The 13814-nt window shown below is 39.0% G+C and overlaps 1 protein-coding gene across 3 annotated transcripts; it reads right to left on the bottom strand.

Moving 5' to 3' along the window:
* Positions 1 to 1850: 1850 nt before the first annotated feature.
* On the bottom strand, positions 1851 to 11938 carry ciz1b (cdkn1a interacting zinc finger protein 1b). Of its 3 annotated transcripts, none has more exons than XM_034299317.2 (15): positions 11804 to 11938; positions 9458 to 9588; positions 9189 to 9352; positions 8898 to 9018; positions 8714 to 8798; positions 8526 to 8608; positions 7198 to 7277; positions 6819 to 6998; positions 6530 to 6654; positions 5637 to 5718; positions 5453 to 5566; positions 4173 to 4301; positions 4039 to 4093; positions 3822 to 3943; positions 1851 to 2498 (listed from the first exon to the last, which is right to left on the bottom strand). In XM_034299317.2, the coding sequence occupies exons 1-15, from the start codon at positions 11917 to 11919 to the stop codon at positions 2196 to 2198; spliced, it is 1890 nt and encodes a 629-aa protein (XP_034155208.2). In that variant the 5' UTR covers positions 11920 to 11938; the 3' UTR covers positions 1851 to 2195. The 3 variants fall into 3 exon arrangements, with proteins under 3 accessions (XP_034155208.2, XP_053085004.1, XP_053085003.1); XM_053229029.1 differs by lacking the exon at positions 11804 to 11938 and adding an exon at positions 11156 to 11771; XM_053229028.1 differs by lacking the exon at positions 11804 to 11938 and adding an exon at positions 9849 to 11140.
* Positions 11939 to 13814: the final 1876 nt, after the last annotated feature.

Below are 13814 nucleotides of genomic sequence, written 5' to 3' on the forward strand. Positions count from 1 at the left end.
AGGAGACGGTTGAACAAAACACCAAACAGAATTATAGAAAATTTTGGTTATTGTGCATATATTCGATCAGAAAACAGAAACATTTTATCGTAAACATTCCATCTGATTTGTCATGAGTCAGTATTAATATTACCTTCTTCATAATAACACGTAACGCGTCGCTGAGGAAACGCCTCGTCTTACTTCCGCAGTGCTCGCTTGGTTGCCAGGTGTGCGGGAAATCCCTTCATCGGCGTTAGTATTGGCCGTATTCAGTGACTGTATGGTTTTACTGGAGTGATCCCACGATTAGAGTATCATTTTTGTCCCACTGATATTACTTTAACAAATATATATGTAAAAAAAATACATTTCTGTCATTGCTAGAGTGTCCTTCACAACAACCTATGTGCATATTTCAGATAATTAACTTAAAACATGAATAAAACCTACAGCGTCACACACTTAGAGGAAAGCGCTGTCCACCCTCTTCCGCATACATGAGCTTACAGAGGCCCTCGACTGATTACTGTCCCACTGACTGACAGGAGATAGAGAGAAATGCCATCCCTCCCACCTGAAGAGCACGGCCAATTCTGCTCCCTCTTCTCCAAGCTGTGGAAGCTGCAGCATCGCCGGGATTCGAACCCACCATCTCTGATGATAGGGCAAATGCTTTTCTGTTGCGAGCCAAGGTAACTTTGAAATTGCCCCAAATTATACATTGAAAGTAAATTATAAATAAATTAAAAATAAGAAAATTGTTCGAATGTTATAAATGCCCTTGAGCCATTAACATGGATGCTTGTTAATCATATTGTGTGCAATTCTGTGCTAAAAAAAAAAATCACCCAAGTTACTTATTTAACTGCAATAAAAGTTACAAGGGCTAAACTGCAGTAGTATCATGGAATCACCAATATACATTAAATGTATCTACATATTAGATCACAAGAGTACACACAAAGTATCCCAACACACCCATAAATGCTCCAATGGTATAGTCTCCTAGCTACTCTATATCAATAATATCTGTAATACTATAAAACCCGGGGCATAGTGGCTTAGTGGCTAGCATGGTTGCCTTGCACCTCTGGGGTTAGGGGTTCAAGTCCTGGTTCAAGTCCTGCCTCTGCCCTGTATGCATGGAGTTTGCATGCTCTCCCTGTGCTTTGCAGGTTTCCTCCCCCAGCCAAAAGACATGTGTTGTAGGCTGATTGGCATTTCCAAATTGTCTGTCGTGAATAGCATTATTTTTAAATATTAGGATATCCAGTGATGGTCATTAAAATCCTCTGGCTAGTAAATAAAGTCTTTACTTGTAAGTGATTTTCCATTTCCCCATCTCTTACCACCATGTCCCGTCCGTTACATTTCAGTTCACCTTGCATCTGTGACAGCAATTTCTGATCAATTCAAAAACACGCTGCACTGTAGTTTAAAGAGTGAACTAATGTTGATAATTCTATGAGAAGAATGTTAATAACTCTGACAATAACAAGAAGGACTGAGAAGACGTTTGCAATCATTGCAGCTAATTCGCTAGAAAAGTGGATAGAACAGAGGATGTGGTTCCATCCTCTTCAACTTGACAGTTGCACAAAAGGTGTACTTATTCAATTAAAAATAAAAAAACATATTTCCATAAATAAATAACAAAATAATTCTCAAAGGTTTAAAAAGTAGCAGACTAAAAACCATAGGATATAAAAAAGGTAAACAAAGCTAGTATTGAGTTATAATGCGTAGCCCACCAGGACGTCCTAAGGAATTTAGATGGGGACAATATTTATTTTTGAGCAGTACTATAACACAATGGATGAAATTTAAATAGTGATGAGACAAACTGATAAACTGATGATGTTCCTGTATGTAATATCCAGTAATAAACTTACTGTCCACTTTAATTTAGTATTGGATAGAAAATTAAAACCGACATTCTAAGAAAAATATATGTAATAAAATTAAAGTTATAAAAATAAAATGAGAAAAAAAAAAAATCACAGTCTAATTAAATTTTCATTGCACTGTATATGGTCACATGGTCAAAGCTCCAGATGTGGCATATGGTAAAGAAAGACATGTTTTTAGAAAGTTTAATCTACAGCTTCTGAGCTCCGGAATCAGACGTATAGCAGTGATATGTACATCAATGAGACTTTGAGGTTTCCTTAGACTTACTAAGAGGCTTCTCTTTCTGTGTGGAAGAACCACAATCAGAGATTTTTTTCAGCAGTCAGATGCTTTAAACCCACACTAGGGTTTTGTGTGGCTGAGGACTCAGGCAATGGTTTTGAGGTTGGACTTTTGTGCGGGGATTTTGAGTGTTGTTTCTTCGTGTGGGCAGCAGCTGGGTGTGTAATGAAATCTGACTGGGTTTCCGAGTTCTCCTCTTCCTCATGTCTGTCCTTCATCTCTGCAGTGCACGCACTGCTGTTCTCAACGTTCTGAAGATTACATAAATAACTGGCTGGGTTCTCATCCGCCTCCTGAGGTAGGTTCAGCAGAGCCTTGTACTTCTGTAAATATCGAATTTGATAAATTTAACTTTTAGAATTCTCAGAAAAACAAGACAATATACAGTATAAAGCAGAACCACTAAAGATACAGTGGATATGAAAAGTCTACACACTGAGTGCTGTATTACAAGCAAAAGGTGCTTCAACAAAGTATTAGTTAAGCGGCGTGCACACTTATGCAACCAGGTTATTCTAAATGTGTCCATTTTTTTCTTAAAACATTTCTATTTGTTTTTCACTTGAAAATTTGATCTGACTACTACAGTTGGTACCTTTTCAAGATGGCAATGTAGTAGTACTGTAGTTGATATGTAATGCTGCATTTAAAGAGGACAATACTAAGCTGATAAGTTGGGAACAGACACAAAAAAAAAAACAAACAAAAAAAAAAAAACAAAAAACAAAACAAAAGGTGTTCTAAATCCCTCCACTGCAAAACTGCAACGTGAGTAACTTAGCTAATGATCCATTGAGTAATGATGGATTATACATATATGCACAAAGCTAACTTTTAAAGCAATTAAATAATTGCTAATAATTAAGATGTCTGGCCATCCTGGAGTGCTACAACCTGCAGATGCAAAATTGCAAGAAGAAGCACTTTCCTGCAACAACACCCAGTGGCAAGACATTTTAATGTGCCATATGTGCTTTCCTTGGTTTTATAATAATACTCTTGATGCAGGACAGGAGAGTTTCTAACACCTTTTTCCCCTTATGAACCAAGATGCTGATGTTTTATTTCTAAATGGTATTGTGATGTGCATATAAAAGGAAGCTTTATATTGGCTGTCATTATTAATGCCCGACTGAATCAGCTTATGAGATGTACCCTTTCATTTGATTACCTTTTTTCCTTCTAATGAGGTTAAGAGGGTATATAGAAAAAAAAGTGGCAGCAGCCCATAGCAACCACATTTTAAGAGACACTTTTGAAGCATCCATCTTTTTTCCCCCTAGTCAGTGGACAACACTGAACAAATAAGAGTAAGAGAGGTCAAAAACCACTGAGCTAGTCGAAAAATAGTGGGCCAATTGGAGTTTTCTCAGTGAAGGAGGGAGACAAAAACAATGACCTGGGCAGAAAGAAAATGATCAAGCACCACATGTATTAGATGCAATAACTCCTCCTGTCCATTTAAAATGAATCCCAGCCAAATAGGGCCATAGATACCCACTCACTTTACTGTGCAGAGAGGAAGGACTGGTATGGCAGCAAAGTGGTTTCGCTTCAGTACTTATAAAAGGATATTATCAGCCGTCTATTTCTCTAATATGTATATTTATGGTTAATATGCTGTTAAACTGTATTAAAGCCTTCACCTGTAAGTTCTGGTAGTGAGTGAGAGACTTGCAGTGTGTCTCCCGAGCTCGGGACTCAAAGTGGTAGAACTTATGGCAGAGTTTACAGAGGAAGCCTGCTACTGGGACTACAAAACTGGTGCCTGTGAAAGAAGACATCTGATGAGATCCATCATAAAAAAAAAATAAATAAAAAAATCCCCAACTCATGCTGAGTTTTTCTAGATTCGGTGCTCACCATACTGTGTGTCTGGATCATACTCTTTATCATCATTAATCTCTGCTGGATGAACCTGTTAGGGAGAACAGCAGAAGGTCATGGACTATAAAACAAACAAATGAACTGATAGTATAGTCAAAGAGGACACTGACCTGTTCAGACACCATGTCTTCCTCCTCATCTTCACTTCCTTCTTCCTCATAGTCATCTTCATCTTCAAAGCAACCTATGGCATCTAATGTTATGAGTTCCTCCATGACTTCAGGTGCTCCTTCTTTTAGCTGGAGCAAAACAGAGCAATGTAGTACAGGCTATTATATATGTAATTTAATCATTCCATGATTTTATCATTACAACAGAGCTGAGAAACACCTCTAATTAACTCCAACACCCATGTAGTCAAGTGAAAACTAAATAAAGAAGACAAAGAAATTTAAGGGTATCTTCTTCTATGCTGCACTAAATGGAATCCTGATTCGTTTATCTGCTTGGTGTGGTCTTTCGAGCAGGTGAGAACACAGCGATCATACTCATGTGTGGACCAAAAACTGGTCCAGGACTGCCTTAAATGAGGTCTTCATGCACATTTAAGTGAACTCAATTGCAGTGAGAAAAAGATTCAAGCCTGAAATCAGCCCAATTGCAAGAAGTGAACAAAACATGCTGTGCATTTTGGGAGGAAGAATCTGAGCCAAAGGACAGAGCTGTAGAACTGCACAAATAGTGTTCTGGATATCAGGACCAACGAGGAAAAAAAAAATGCTCAATACGGTGCACAAAATATTTTAAACTAGTTATATTATTTTTCCATGGTCAGTTGATCTGAGTGATTCCTCGCCCACCTGCTAAACAGTTGCATACCTTTTTCTGTCGCTTTATTTCTGTGAGTAAAAGAGTATATGAGGTTTACAAGTAAGTTTTTAGCCCCATCCCCTCCTATATGCCCCTCAGCAAATATTACTTTGCTTTCATTTAGACTCTGATTCAGGCAGAGCAATTGGAATATTAGGTTTGAAAACACAAAAAAACCCAAAATTATTTAGTGCGTTAGGTTTCATAGATGCTCCTTCTGTGTCACAGAAATGGTGTATGTTAATATATTAACAGTGGAAAAATGTACATATGCTTTCCTGAATGTATTGTAAATATTACCAGGAAGGAATGTGTTCATGCGAAGAGTTAATCTTAAGCATGAAGTATGAAAGGTGCATCACCATACATCCTGACCCAGATCTGGAAACTGAGACAGTCATGGCAAAACATCTTTCCTTTAAATCCTTTTAAATTGTTTTGCTGTTAATTTTACCTCATTGTTTTGGATCGTTGTCTTGCTGCAGAATGCACACACATTTCATTTTTTGGAGATGTACTGTAACGTAAGTAAAAACGTCCCTTTTTTCCCCCCCAAACCTTTGCACTCAAGTGTACACACCTCCTCAACCTGCTGTTTGTGCTCTGGGGACTTCATGTGCTCCACAAACTTGCGAGGAGTTCTGAAGTGTCGCTCACACACTGTGCAGAATGGTCTGGAAGAGACCTTCGCCATCTGTGATCAACACGGGAACATCAGCAGAAGAGCTTTCCAAAAATGAACCACTTTTCATGTTTGTTCATACCTTGTGCTTCTTGGTTCTTCTGTGTTCGATAAGGTCACCAGTAAAATGACACTGGCAGATTGCACACCAGCGCTGCAGGCCTCTGCAACACATCACACAAATACAACCATAACAGGCTCTAAAACTCATCCTGCAAACCTGTAAAACTCATCCTGCAAACTTAAATGAGCATTACATAGTTTTATAATCACAGATCTAATCTTTTGTCTCCAATAGGTAATAAAAAAAGATTCAAAAAAAGATTTAAAAAAAGAGTAAATCAATGGAAAGTCAACCTTATTATTAAAAAATAATTAATTCTTACTTATTTATATGTATAGTCTCCTAAATATTCATGTGATGCCACATCCATAGTACTGGTAAACTGCGATATATCTTAAAATAATCCTTACAGCATAGATTTATTCAGGAGATGTAACATGCATTTGCATTTAAAACTGGAATTCATCCTCAAACCATATTCCACAGGTTCTTTCTGCTTGTCTTCAGCTAATTGCTTGAGTTGTTAGAAGAAATTAGTGCATTCTAGAGGATTAGAGGATTCTAGCTGAGAAACCTGTTAAACAAACTCTGGTATTAGGAGAGGCTATCCTATAACACATGAAACTGGTTAGGCCAGTAGAAGGACCAGCAGCTGTCCAGACCCAGGGTACCAGACACTGCAGGTTTTCTCAGAGTATTAGGTTTCTCAGGTTTTTCTAATATCCATGTATATGTAACCTTAGATAGAGGTAAATCAGGGTAATATTGTAGAGATGTGTAATGTCTGATGCGGTGATATGCTCTGGCCCCATTGCAGTGTGGCCTGCTGATATAGCTTACAGCAGCGTATGGTCACAGAACTGCTCAATGACTAAGTGATAAAACTGAACTGAAATAAGTGCAATCCTTGCCTGTATTTGCCCTGTAGTGACTGGTGCATTTTGGGTAGCAGTGTTGCCAGGCAGGTGTTACTCAGGTGCTGAATCTCCATCATCTTCTGCTGGTGTTCCAAGCTGATCATGTGAGTCTGAAAGTCCTGCAGCAAACCAACATTTCAGTGCATCAGACTTACAAAATACCTGTGCTGTACATTTATGGCAGCTAAAATACAACGCTAATACATACAGGATGTTTAGAAAAATTCCTTCAACCCAAAAAACTCAAGTCTAGTCACTTTTCTTTAACAGGATATAATCTTACGTGTTGGTCAGGACAAGTGACATTGCAGATATAGCAGCAGAACTTGTCTGCAGTCATGCTCTTATCTCTGTCCATGCCTGAGCCTGCAGTGACTGCTGCCTCCTCCGACCCAGTGCTGAAGGCTCGACTCTCGCTGCTTCGCTGAATGGTCACCTTAAGAGATGTGCCCACACCCAGCACCTGTACACCAATACGCCATTCATACAGCCTTACACACTGTCCATACAGAATTGTGCTAATTATATCATATGCTAGGAGCTTGAGAGCTCTCTATTTACTGCTGATATAAAAAAAAGAAAGAACTTTCTAAGCTTTGGAGGCTGATGAAACTATGAATGAGAAGGTATAGACAGGTATAATTAGTGTTGATCAGCTGTACCTCTGCTGTCCTGCTCTGCTCCACTTCTTTGTCAGCTTCAGTAGATGAGCATTCCTCCTCTGCATAAGCATGCAAGTAGTCTAAAGCAGGCACAAACAGGCAAATTTAAAACCAACATTAGCTAAATAAAAAAGTGTGTAACTTTGTTTTTTTCCCCCCACATAATAAGAATACTACTAAGCATAAAGGACCATATTCAGAGTTGAGTTAGCTCTGACAATATACCTATACTGTCTAAGTGCAGGTCTGACAGTTTGATGTAAGCACTAAGTAATATTTCACACTGAAATCTACGTTTTGGGCTGTAAATAAGCTCAGAAAATGGTGGAATGCCATTTGAGTTCAATATTACATAAATATGACAATTTATTCATTAAGTGTTGTCCCTTTAAAGTCCAGGAAAAGTTTTCCCCCCCATAGAACAGACATCCAAGGAGACAAAATCAGAGATCTTACTTGTCTTGAGGACTGAATTAATTATGGATAAACTTATGAACAACTTACTTAAAGTGAGCTTAAGTGTAGCAGATGAGTGATCATTCAGCTTATTCTTCAAACAGCAAAATATAAAATATAAAAAAATATAAAATAAATAAATAAGCTGGATCAAGTGGTATTTTAGAAGCTGCCAAATAATAATGGTGTAAGCCATACTGTTAAATTAAACCAAATTTGCAGTGACTGTGATAATTATAACCAGGACTATTCATGCAGCAATATTCTAGATTTGAATTAGATGTTTAGTACAATACTTAACATCATTTCATTCCTATATTATCTCATTAGTCTTTTCATTTTTAAATTGTGTTTTGGTTTTATGTTACATAATATTACATTTAACAACAAAGAAATAAAAACATATTTCCTTTTTCAGTCCATATTTTATATCCCTGATTGTTTTCAGGCTCAAAGGCAAGTGCTCGTATTTAAAGACGGTGGTCTTTATTTAAAAACCCTGTCTCTGACACTTCTACTGAAGGAAAATCTGGCAACCTCCGAGTGGCACACCCAAAAAAAAATCGACTTAAGCAGCTGTGTAACCTGACTCTGAATACATGTAACTTTCCCCACATAAGTATTGCCATAAGTTTTAGACTCAAGTCGCTGACTCTGAATATAGCCCAAACTGTGTAAATTTCCTAGTTTTGAACTTGGCTTTTAGTCTTGGCCTGTATCTGCTGCCACATGATTGGCTGACTGGAGAATTGCATAAATGACCAGGTGCAAGTGCGGGTTTAAGTGATATGTAACATTCATCAAGTGTGACACTGATGTGAACGATGCCCATTACAAAAGACCAGTCAGAATTTAACATACGGCCAACTAACCTTCCTGCTCTTGGATCGTTGATGAATCTGCTGATTTTTGCTCTGCATCTCCACCTTCACACTCTTCAACCAACTTATTAGCTCTGTGTAATTCAGAATGTGGGAGTTCAGCTTAGTGAAACACATAACAGCAGCTGATCATATTTAAAGTCTCAATTTAGTGTCATTCTTTATTTATTTATGATTACCCATGATTCTTCTGCTTTTTCCCAGGAGGCTCTGTTTGCTCAGAGGATGAGGCCTGGCTTTCAACAGATGCTTCCAGTTTCTTTCCTGCATCAACACAAGACTGAATTAACAAAACCATCATACGCAATCATATCCGAAAGTACTACTATTGGCTGGCACCTTTGTTCAGACAAATGAACTCACCCTCTTTTTTTTTTACATCTGTTTTTACATCTGTTCTGCATTTGCTCATCTGTCCATTACTTTTCTCTTCTGCAACCTGGCCGTTTTGCCTCTTTCTCTGAAGATTGTGCATAGAGCCTTCCTGAAATATAAAAACATTCATTTATTCATAACATTCCTTAAAAATGGTACTAATCAGCCTTAAAATACCTAAATGACAAATGAATATTGCAATCTTCTTATTTTCTGTTCAATCTACAAAGTTTAGGTTCTGAAAATAACTCCAGTAATGTGGAGATGAGAAGCTGTCACCTTATTCATAAAAGCTCCACGTGACTCATGGTGATGTTCACGTGTAAAGGCCACATGTGGGGTCCTCAGCAGAACACCGACGGGAGCAGAGCCGAGAAGAGACCGGCCGCCTCCTGGAGATAGAAAAGGTGGGCGTAGCTGCTTCCCACGACACAGTGGCATCTCTTCAACAGTCCAGAAAGTGAAAGACAGTAGGAATTAGACATTAGGAAATTATTCAGTGAGCAGAAGCAAGGTGTACAAAAACAAAAGTAAGGAAATGTTTTTACCTGGTCGTCGGGGCATGGGCACTGCGTGCTGCAGCAGGGGGTAGGGACCCAGGAGGCCCTGTGACATGGCAGGTCTAACAGTCTGTGCAGATGGAAATGGATGTCCTCCAGGAGGCCCTCTGCTTGGCATTCTGTGAATCAGTGTTAAAAGGTTAAAAGGCCTGAAAGGCGAGTGAAAACAATTTCAAACATCCATTCAACTGATAAAAGTCAACCAGCTCATTTTGAAATCTCTAGCGGTGAATCGTTTTCAAGCCAATCATTTATACCTGGAGTTCTTACCAGTTCCATAATTTGGAGCAAAACGTGTGTTCCTTTGGGCTGTAATTAAAGAATTTTTTGTTGAAACATTACTAGAGTGAACTCTGTAAAAGACGAATAATTCAATTACAGATGCTCTTTTTGTGTTGTCTTGTTACACAGATACTGTGTGCAACTCTCTCTCTGACTGTCAGCCATCACTGCATACATACGTACAGCACTCTGCATGTAGTGAAATGGTCTCTTCCTGTTTTAAACAGAAGTGTCGCTGAAATATGGAAATCAAGCAGAATATCCTTATCTCAAATGCACAAGGTATAAATTAAATACAAGACATTTCACTTTTTAATATCTAAAGTTACTCCTGAACAAGATTTTACCTTGACATTTCATTTAAAAACATTAAACAATATTTAACTACTTTAGATCATGCAATACACATCTCTGTGCAAACATGCAAACAACAAACATCTTACAAACGCTCAGAAATCCTGCTGGTAGACCTTCAGTCCCCAGAAGTTCACTTATTAAGCACATCTGTAATCTGCGGTCTACAGAAGACCTGGAATATACCTGTGCACTCTGACACTTTTTCATTACGCTCATGGATTATATGTAGAACATCTACAGCTAAAGCTGCTTTCTGCTCAGCTCGCCATACTGAAGTCTGTGTAAACTGGACGTGGATAGTGATTGGTCAAGGCCGCGTACTTTGCGTTTATCCTGGATGATGATGATTGGCTGGCAGATATTAAATCTTATAAAACCAAGTTTATTTGTGAGTTTTAAGACAGAACTTTTATTTTTAATTCAGATATTGCACTGACATTTTGCAAAATAATATGTAATGAAGTCATTGATGAAGTCTGCATAGCTTTCACCCAGAATACCAGACAGAAGCTTATCATACTAAGGTTATGATTTTATTATTAAGGAAAAGAAATGTATATGGATATATGGATAAATGCATATGGTGCATTTATAAATCACTTTCCAGATTTCTTCGGCTTGTGGTTGCATTAAGGGTTGTTTATGTTCATTTTTCAGTGGAGGCAAGAAGTTATATGGCTACCTGTTAAGTTTAGAATTGATTATAAACTAGCACTACTTACGTACAAGTCTCTAAATGGTTTAGCTCTCACGTATCTAGCCAGTCTTCTAACACGTCACAATCCACCACGCTCCTTAAGATCTCAAAACTCTGGACTTCTGGTAGTTCCCAGAATATCAAAGTCTACAAAATGGGGTAAAGCGTTTTCGTATTTAGCTCCTAAACTTTGGAATAGCCTTCCTGACAGTGTTCGTGGCTCAGACACAGTCTCCCAGTTCAAACGTAGATTAAAGACATATATCTTTAGCCAGGCACACACGTAACACACACCATAACCTTGTACTTCAGTACATCTGATTAATTACACATTATGATTTAGGGCTTACTAATATTTGAACAGCAGCTATGCTAATTTCTTTCCACTTGTTTCCCTTCTACCCATCCCGAGGCACATAGAGATCGTGCAGTAGACAGAGCCCAACCCTACGAGGATCCTGAGGCATCCAGAGACGGACCTGCTCCAGCCGGTTTCTGCCTCGTGAGGATTTGGATATTCAAAGCAACGCTGCCAACCCTATGTGGACTTTGAGGAAGAAAACAACCTCCAAATTGATATACACATAAAATTCTACATGACTATACATAAATGCAGAAAGGATATTGTTCATATCACACTCTCCAGTTTCACCCAAATGAGGATGGGTTCCCTTTTGAGTCTGGTTCCTCTCAAGGTTTCTTCCTCATATCATCTAAGGGAGTTTTTCCTTGCCACAGTCGCCTCAGTCGCCTCAGGCTTGCTCACGAGGGATAATTTTGTCTAACATCTAGGACTGTTTGCATGCTTTTTGTTTCTTATGTTCTGTAAAGCTGCTTTGAGACAATGTTCATTGTTAAAAGCGCTATACAAATAAAATTGAATTGAATTGAATAGAATAGAATATGTCACTGCTATGAGCTGAGTGAGAGCAGTGCTGCACTCAGTGGCTGGAAGGGGAATAAGGGGAATAAGGGGAGAAGCAGTGGTCAGGGGTTACCGTGGCCCTGGCCGCAGGTGGGGATCTGACTGGAGGAAAGCTGGAGGTGTGGACAGAGACAGCAGAGACGGGATGGAGGCGCGGGGCTGCAGCTGCTTTTCCTTTGCGCGGATCATCTTTTCTTCCTTCCTTCCTCTGGCTGTACAAACCTGGAGAGACAGATCTGGCACAGGAAGTGGGAGCATGAGACTTTTTAAAGTAGCGGTTAATCTGTGATCTGGTAAAGTGTTAACATGTGCATGCGAACGCGTCTCTCACACGAGCTAACAGCTCATTAAAACATCCTGTAATCCTAAACAGCTTGGAGGACTAGCCTGTAAACAAAAGTTCACAAAACACATTTTACATATGAGTTTAATTTGCATTTAATTACCAGCTATACGCGGCGTTAGCTTACTCAAACTCCACCACAACTGTAAACAAATCAAACGTTTTCTTCTTCCAGGTTGTATAAAGACAGTCCTGCGTGTGCGCCCCCATGCGACCCGGAGGAAGAGCTGCAGCTCCTGTGTTTACTCCTGCGCGTAATCTCTGAGCGCCACCGCCGTCTGCGCATGCGTACTACAGCCTCCAGCCCCTGGTGGAGCTACTCCAATACGTCATCGCGCTACAGGCTGCAGTGAGGACCTCTTGTGGATAGAGTCGTGATCATGTCCCTCAAGATGAGTTTTAATACCTTCCTAGCATGCTGTGCACTTTGCCATCTACTATTACAGCTACAACTACATCTACTATAACTATTACAGGGACCAAGTAGAAATATTACTGTTATTTTCAGCAGATATCCAAAGCCTGAATAAGAAGAAAGAGATCTTTGGGGACTAATAAAAGTCGAACTAATAAAATCTTTGCACTGATAATACTGATGATTTCTCAATAAATTCTCACAGTCCCCCCTGTCCTGCACATTTTAGTGTTTTCCCTGCTCTAAGACACCTACCTCATGTCAGAATGGGTTTAATTAGTTGATTGGTTGAATCAGAAGGAGTTTAATTAGTTGATTGGTTGAATCAGAAGGAGTTTAATCAGTTGATTGGTTGAATCAGAAGGAGTTTAATTAGTTGATTGGTTGAATCAGAAGGAGTTTAATCAGTTGATTGGTTGAATCAGGTGACAGGATCAGGGAGACACTCAGATGTGTAGGACTGGGGGTCTTCAGACCCAGGACAGGGAACTTGTAAACATAACTACAGAAATGATTCACATGTTCTCCACTAGATGGCGCCTTTGATATAGAAATGAATCTGCGCACTATTACAATCAGCACAGGTCTAATGGACAGATCTGCTGTTTGTATTGCTCTTAAGCATGTACTCTGGTTACCGTCTGTAGGGTATTTATTAACGCAGATTTTAAAATAGTTTTTTTTAAAAAAAGCATTCTCCAATTCTCCAGAAACTGCCTCAGGTGTCGCCCCCAGTGGTCTGAAATAAGCAATCTCAGGACAGGGTTGCCATGACTGCTGTTTTCTCATAAAAACAATAAGGTAGAGAGAGTTACTTCAAAGTTCACCACAAGATAAATGTTTAAATGCTAAATGTTTATTTTTTCACAAAGTCAACTTCAACTTGAGGCAAGTTTAAGAAACTATGTTTGCATGATGACATTTTGGCTATAAGTAGATATTTCCTAAAATAATTCCTCAATGAATTTATTCAAACAAAGCAATGCATTACATACAAGCAATGTAATCATAAGAGAAATAAGATCATTATATACCCGTAATGATTCATGATTTTAATAACCGCTTTATCAGCGTCAGGATCATGCTCAGGATCATGGCTGGATCAGCAGCCTATCCTGGGACCATTGAGAGGAGAGCAGGGATACACCACGATGTCAGTCCATCACAGAGAACACACAGTCACACCTACGGACAATTTAGCATAGCCAGTCCACCTATCGGCATGTTTTAGGGAGGTCATAACAACAACAACAACAACAACAACACCACCACCAACAACAACATCACCACCAGCACCACCAACAACAACATCACCACCAGCACCAC

This window comes from Pangasianodon hypophthalmus, chromosome 24 (assembly GCF_027358585.1).
Source record: "Pangasianodon hypophthalmus isolate fPanHyp1 chromosome 24, fPanHyp1.pri, whole genome shotgun sequence".
Classification (NCBI taxonomy): domain Eukaryota; kingdom Metazoa; phylum Chordata; class Actinopteri; order Siluriformes; family Pangasiidae; genus Pangasianodon; species Pangasianodon hypophthalmus.

What these genes read in the sequence shown, in the direction of transcription:
- ciz1b (XM_034299317.2), bottom strand. Translation starts at nt 11,919, where the DNA reads ATGATCCGCGCAAAGGAAAAGCAGCTGCAGCCCCGCGCCTCCATCCCG. An exon ending in GCCCATGCCCCGACGACCAG is followed by an intron (nt 9,353 to 9,457) that starts GTAAAAACATTT and finishes GGACTGTTGAAG; the next exon opens with AGATGCCACTGTGTCGTGGG. An exon ending in ACAAACAGCAGGTTGAGGAG is followed by an intron (nt 4,302 to 5,452) that starts GTGTGTACACTT and finishes GTTTTGCTCCAG; the next exon opens with CTAAAAGAAGGAGCACCTGA.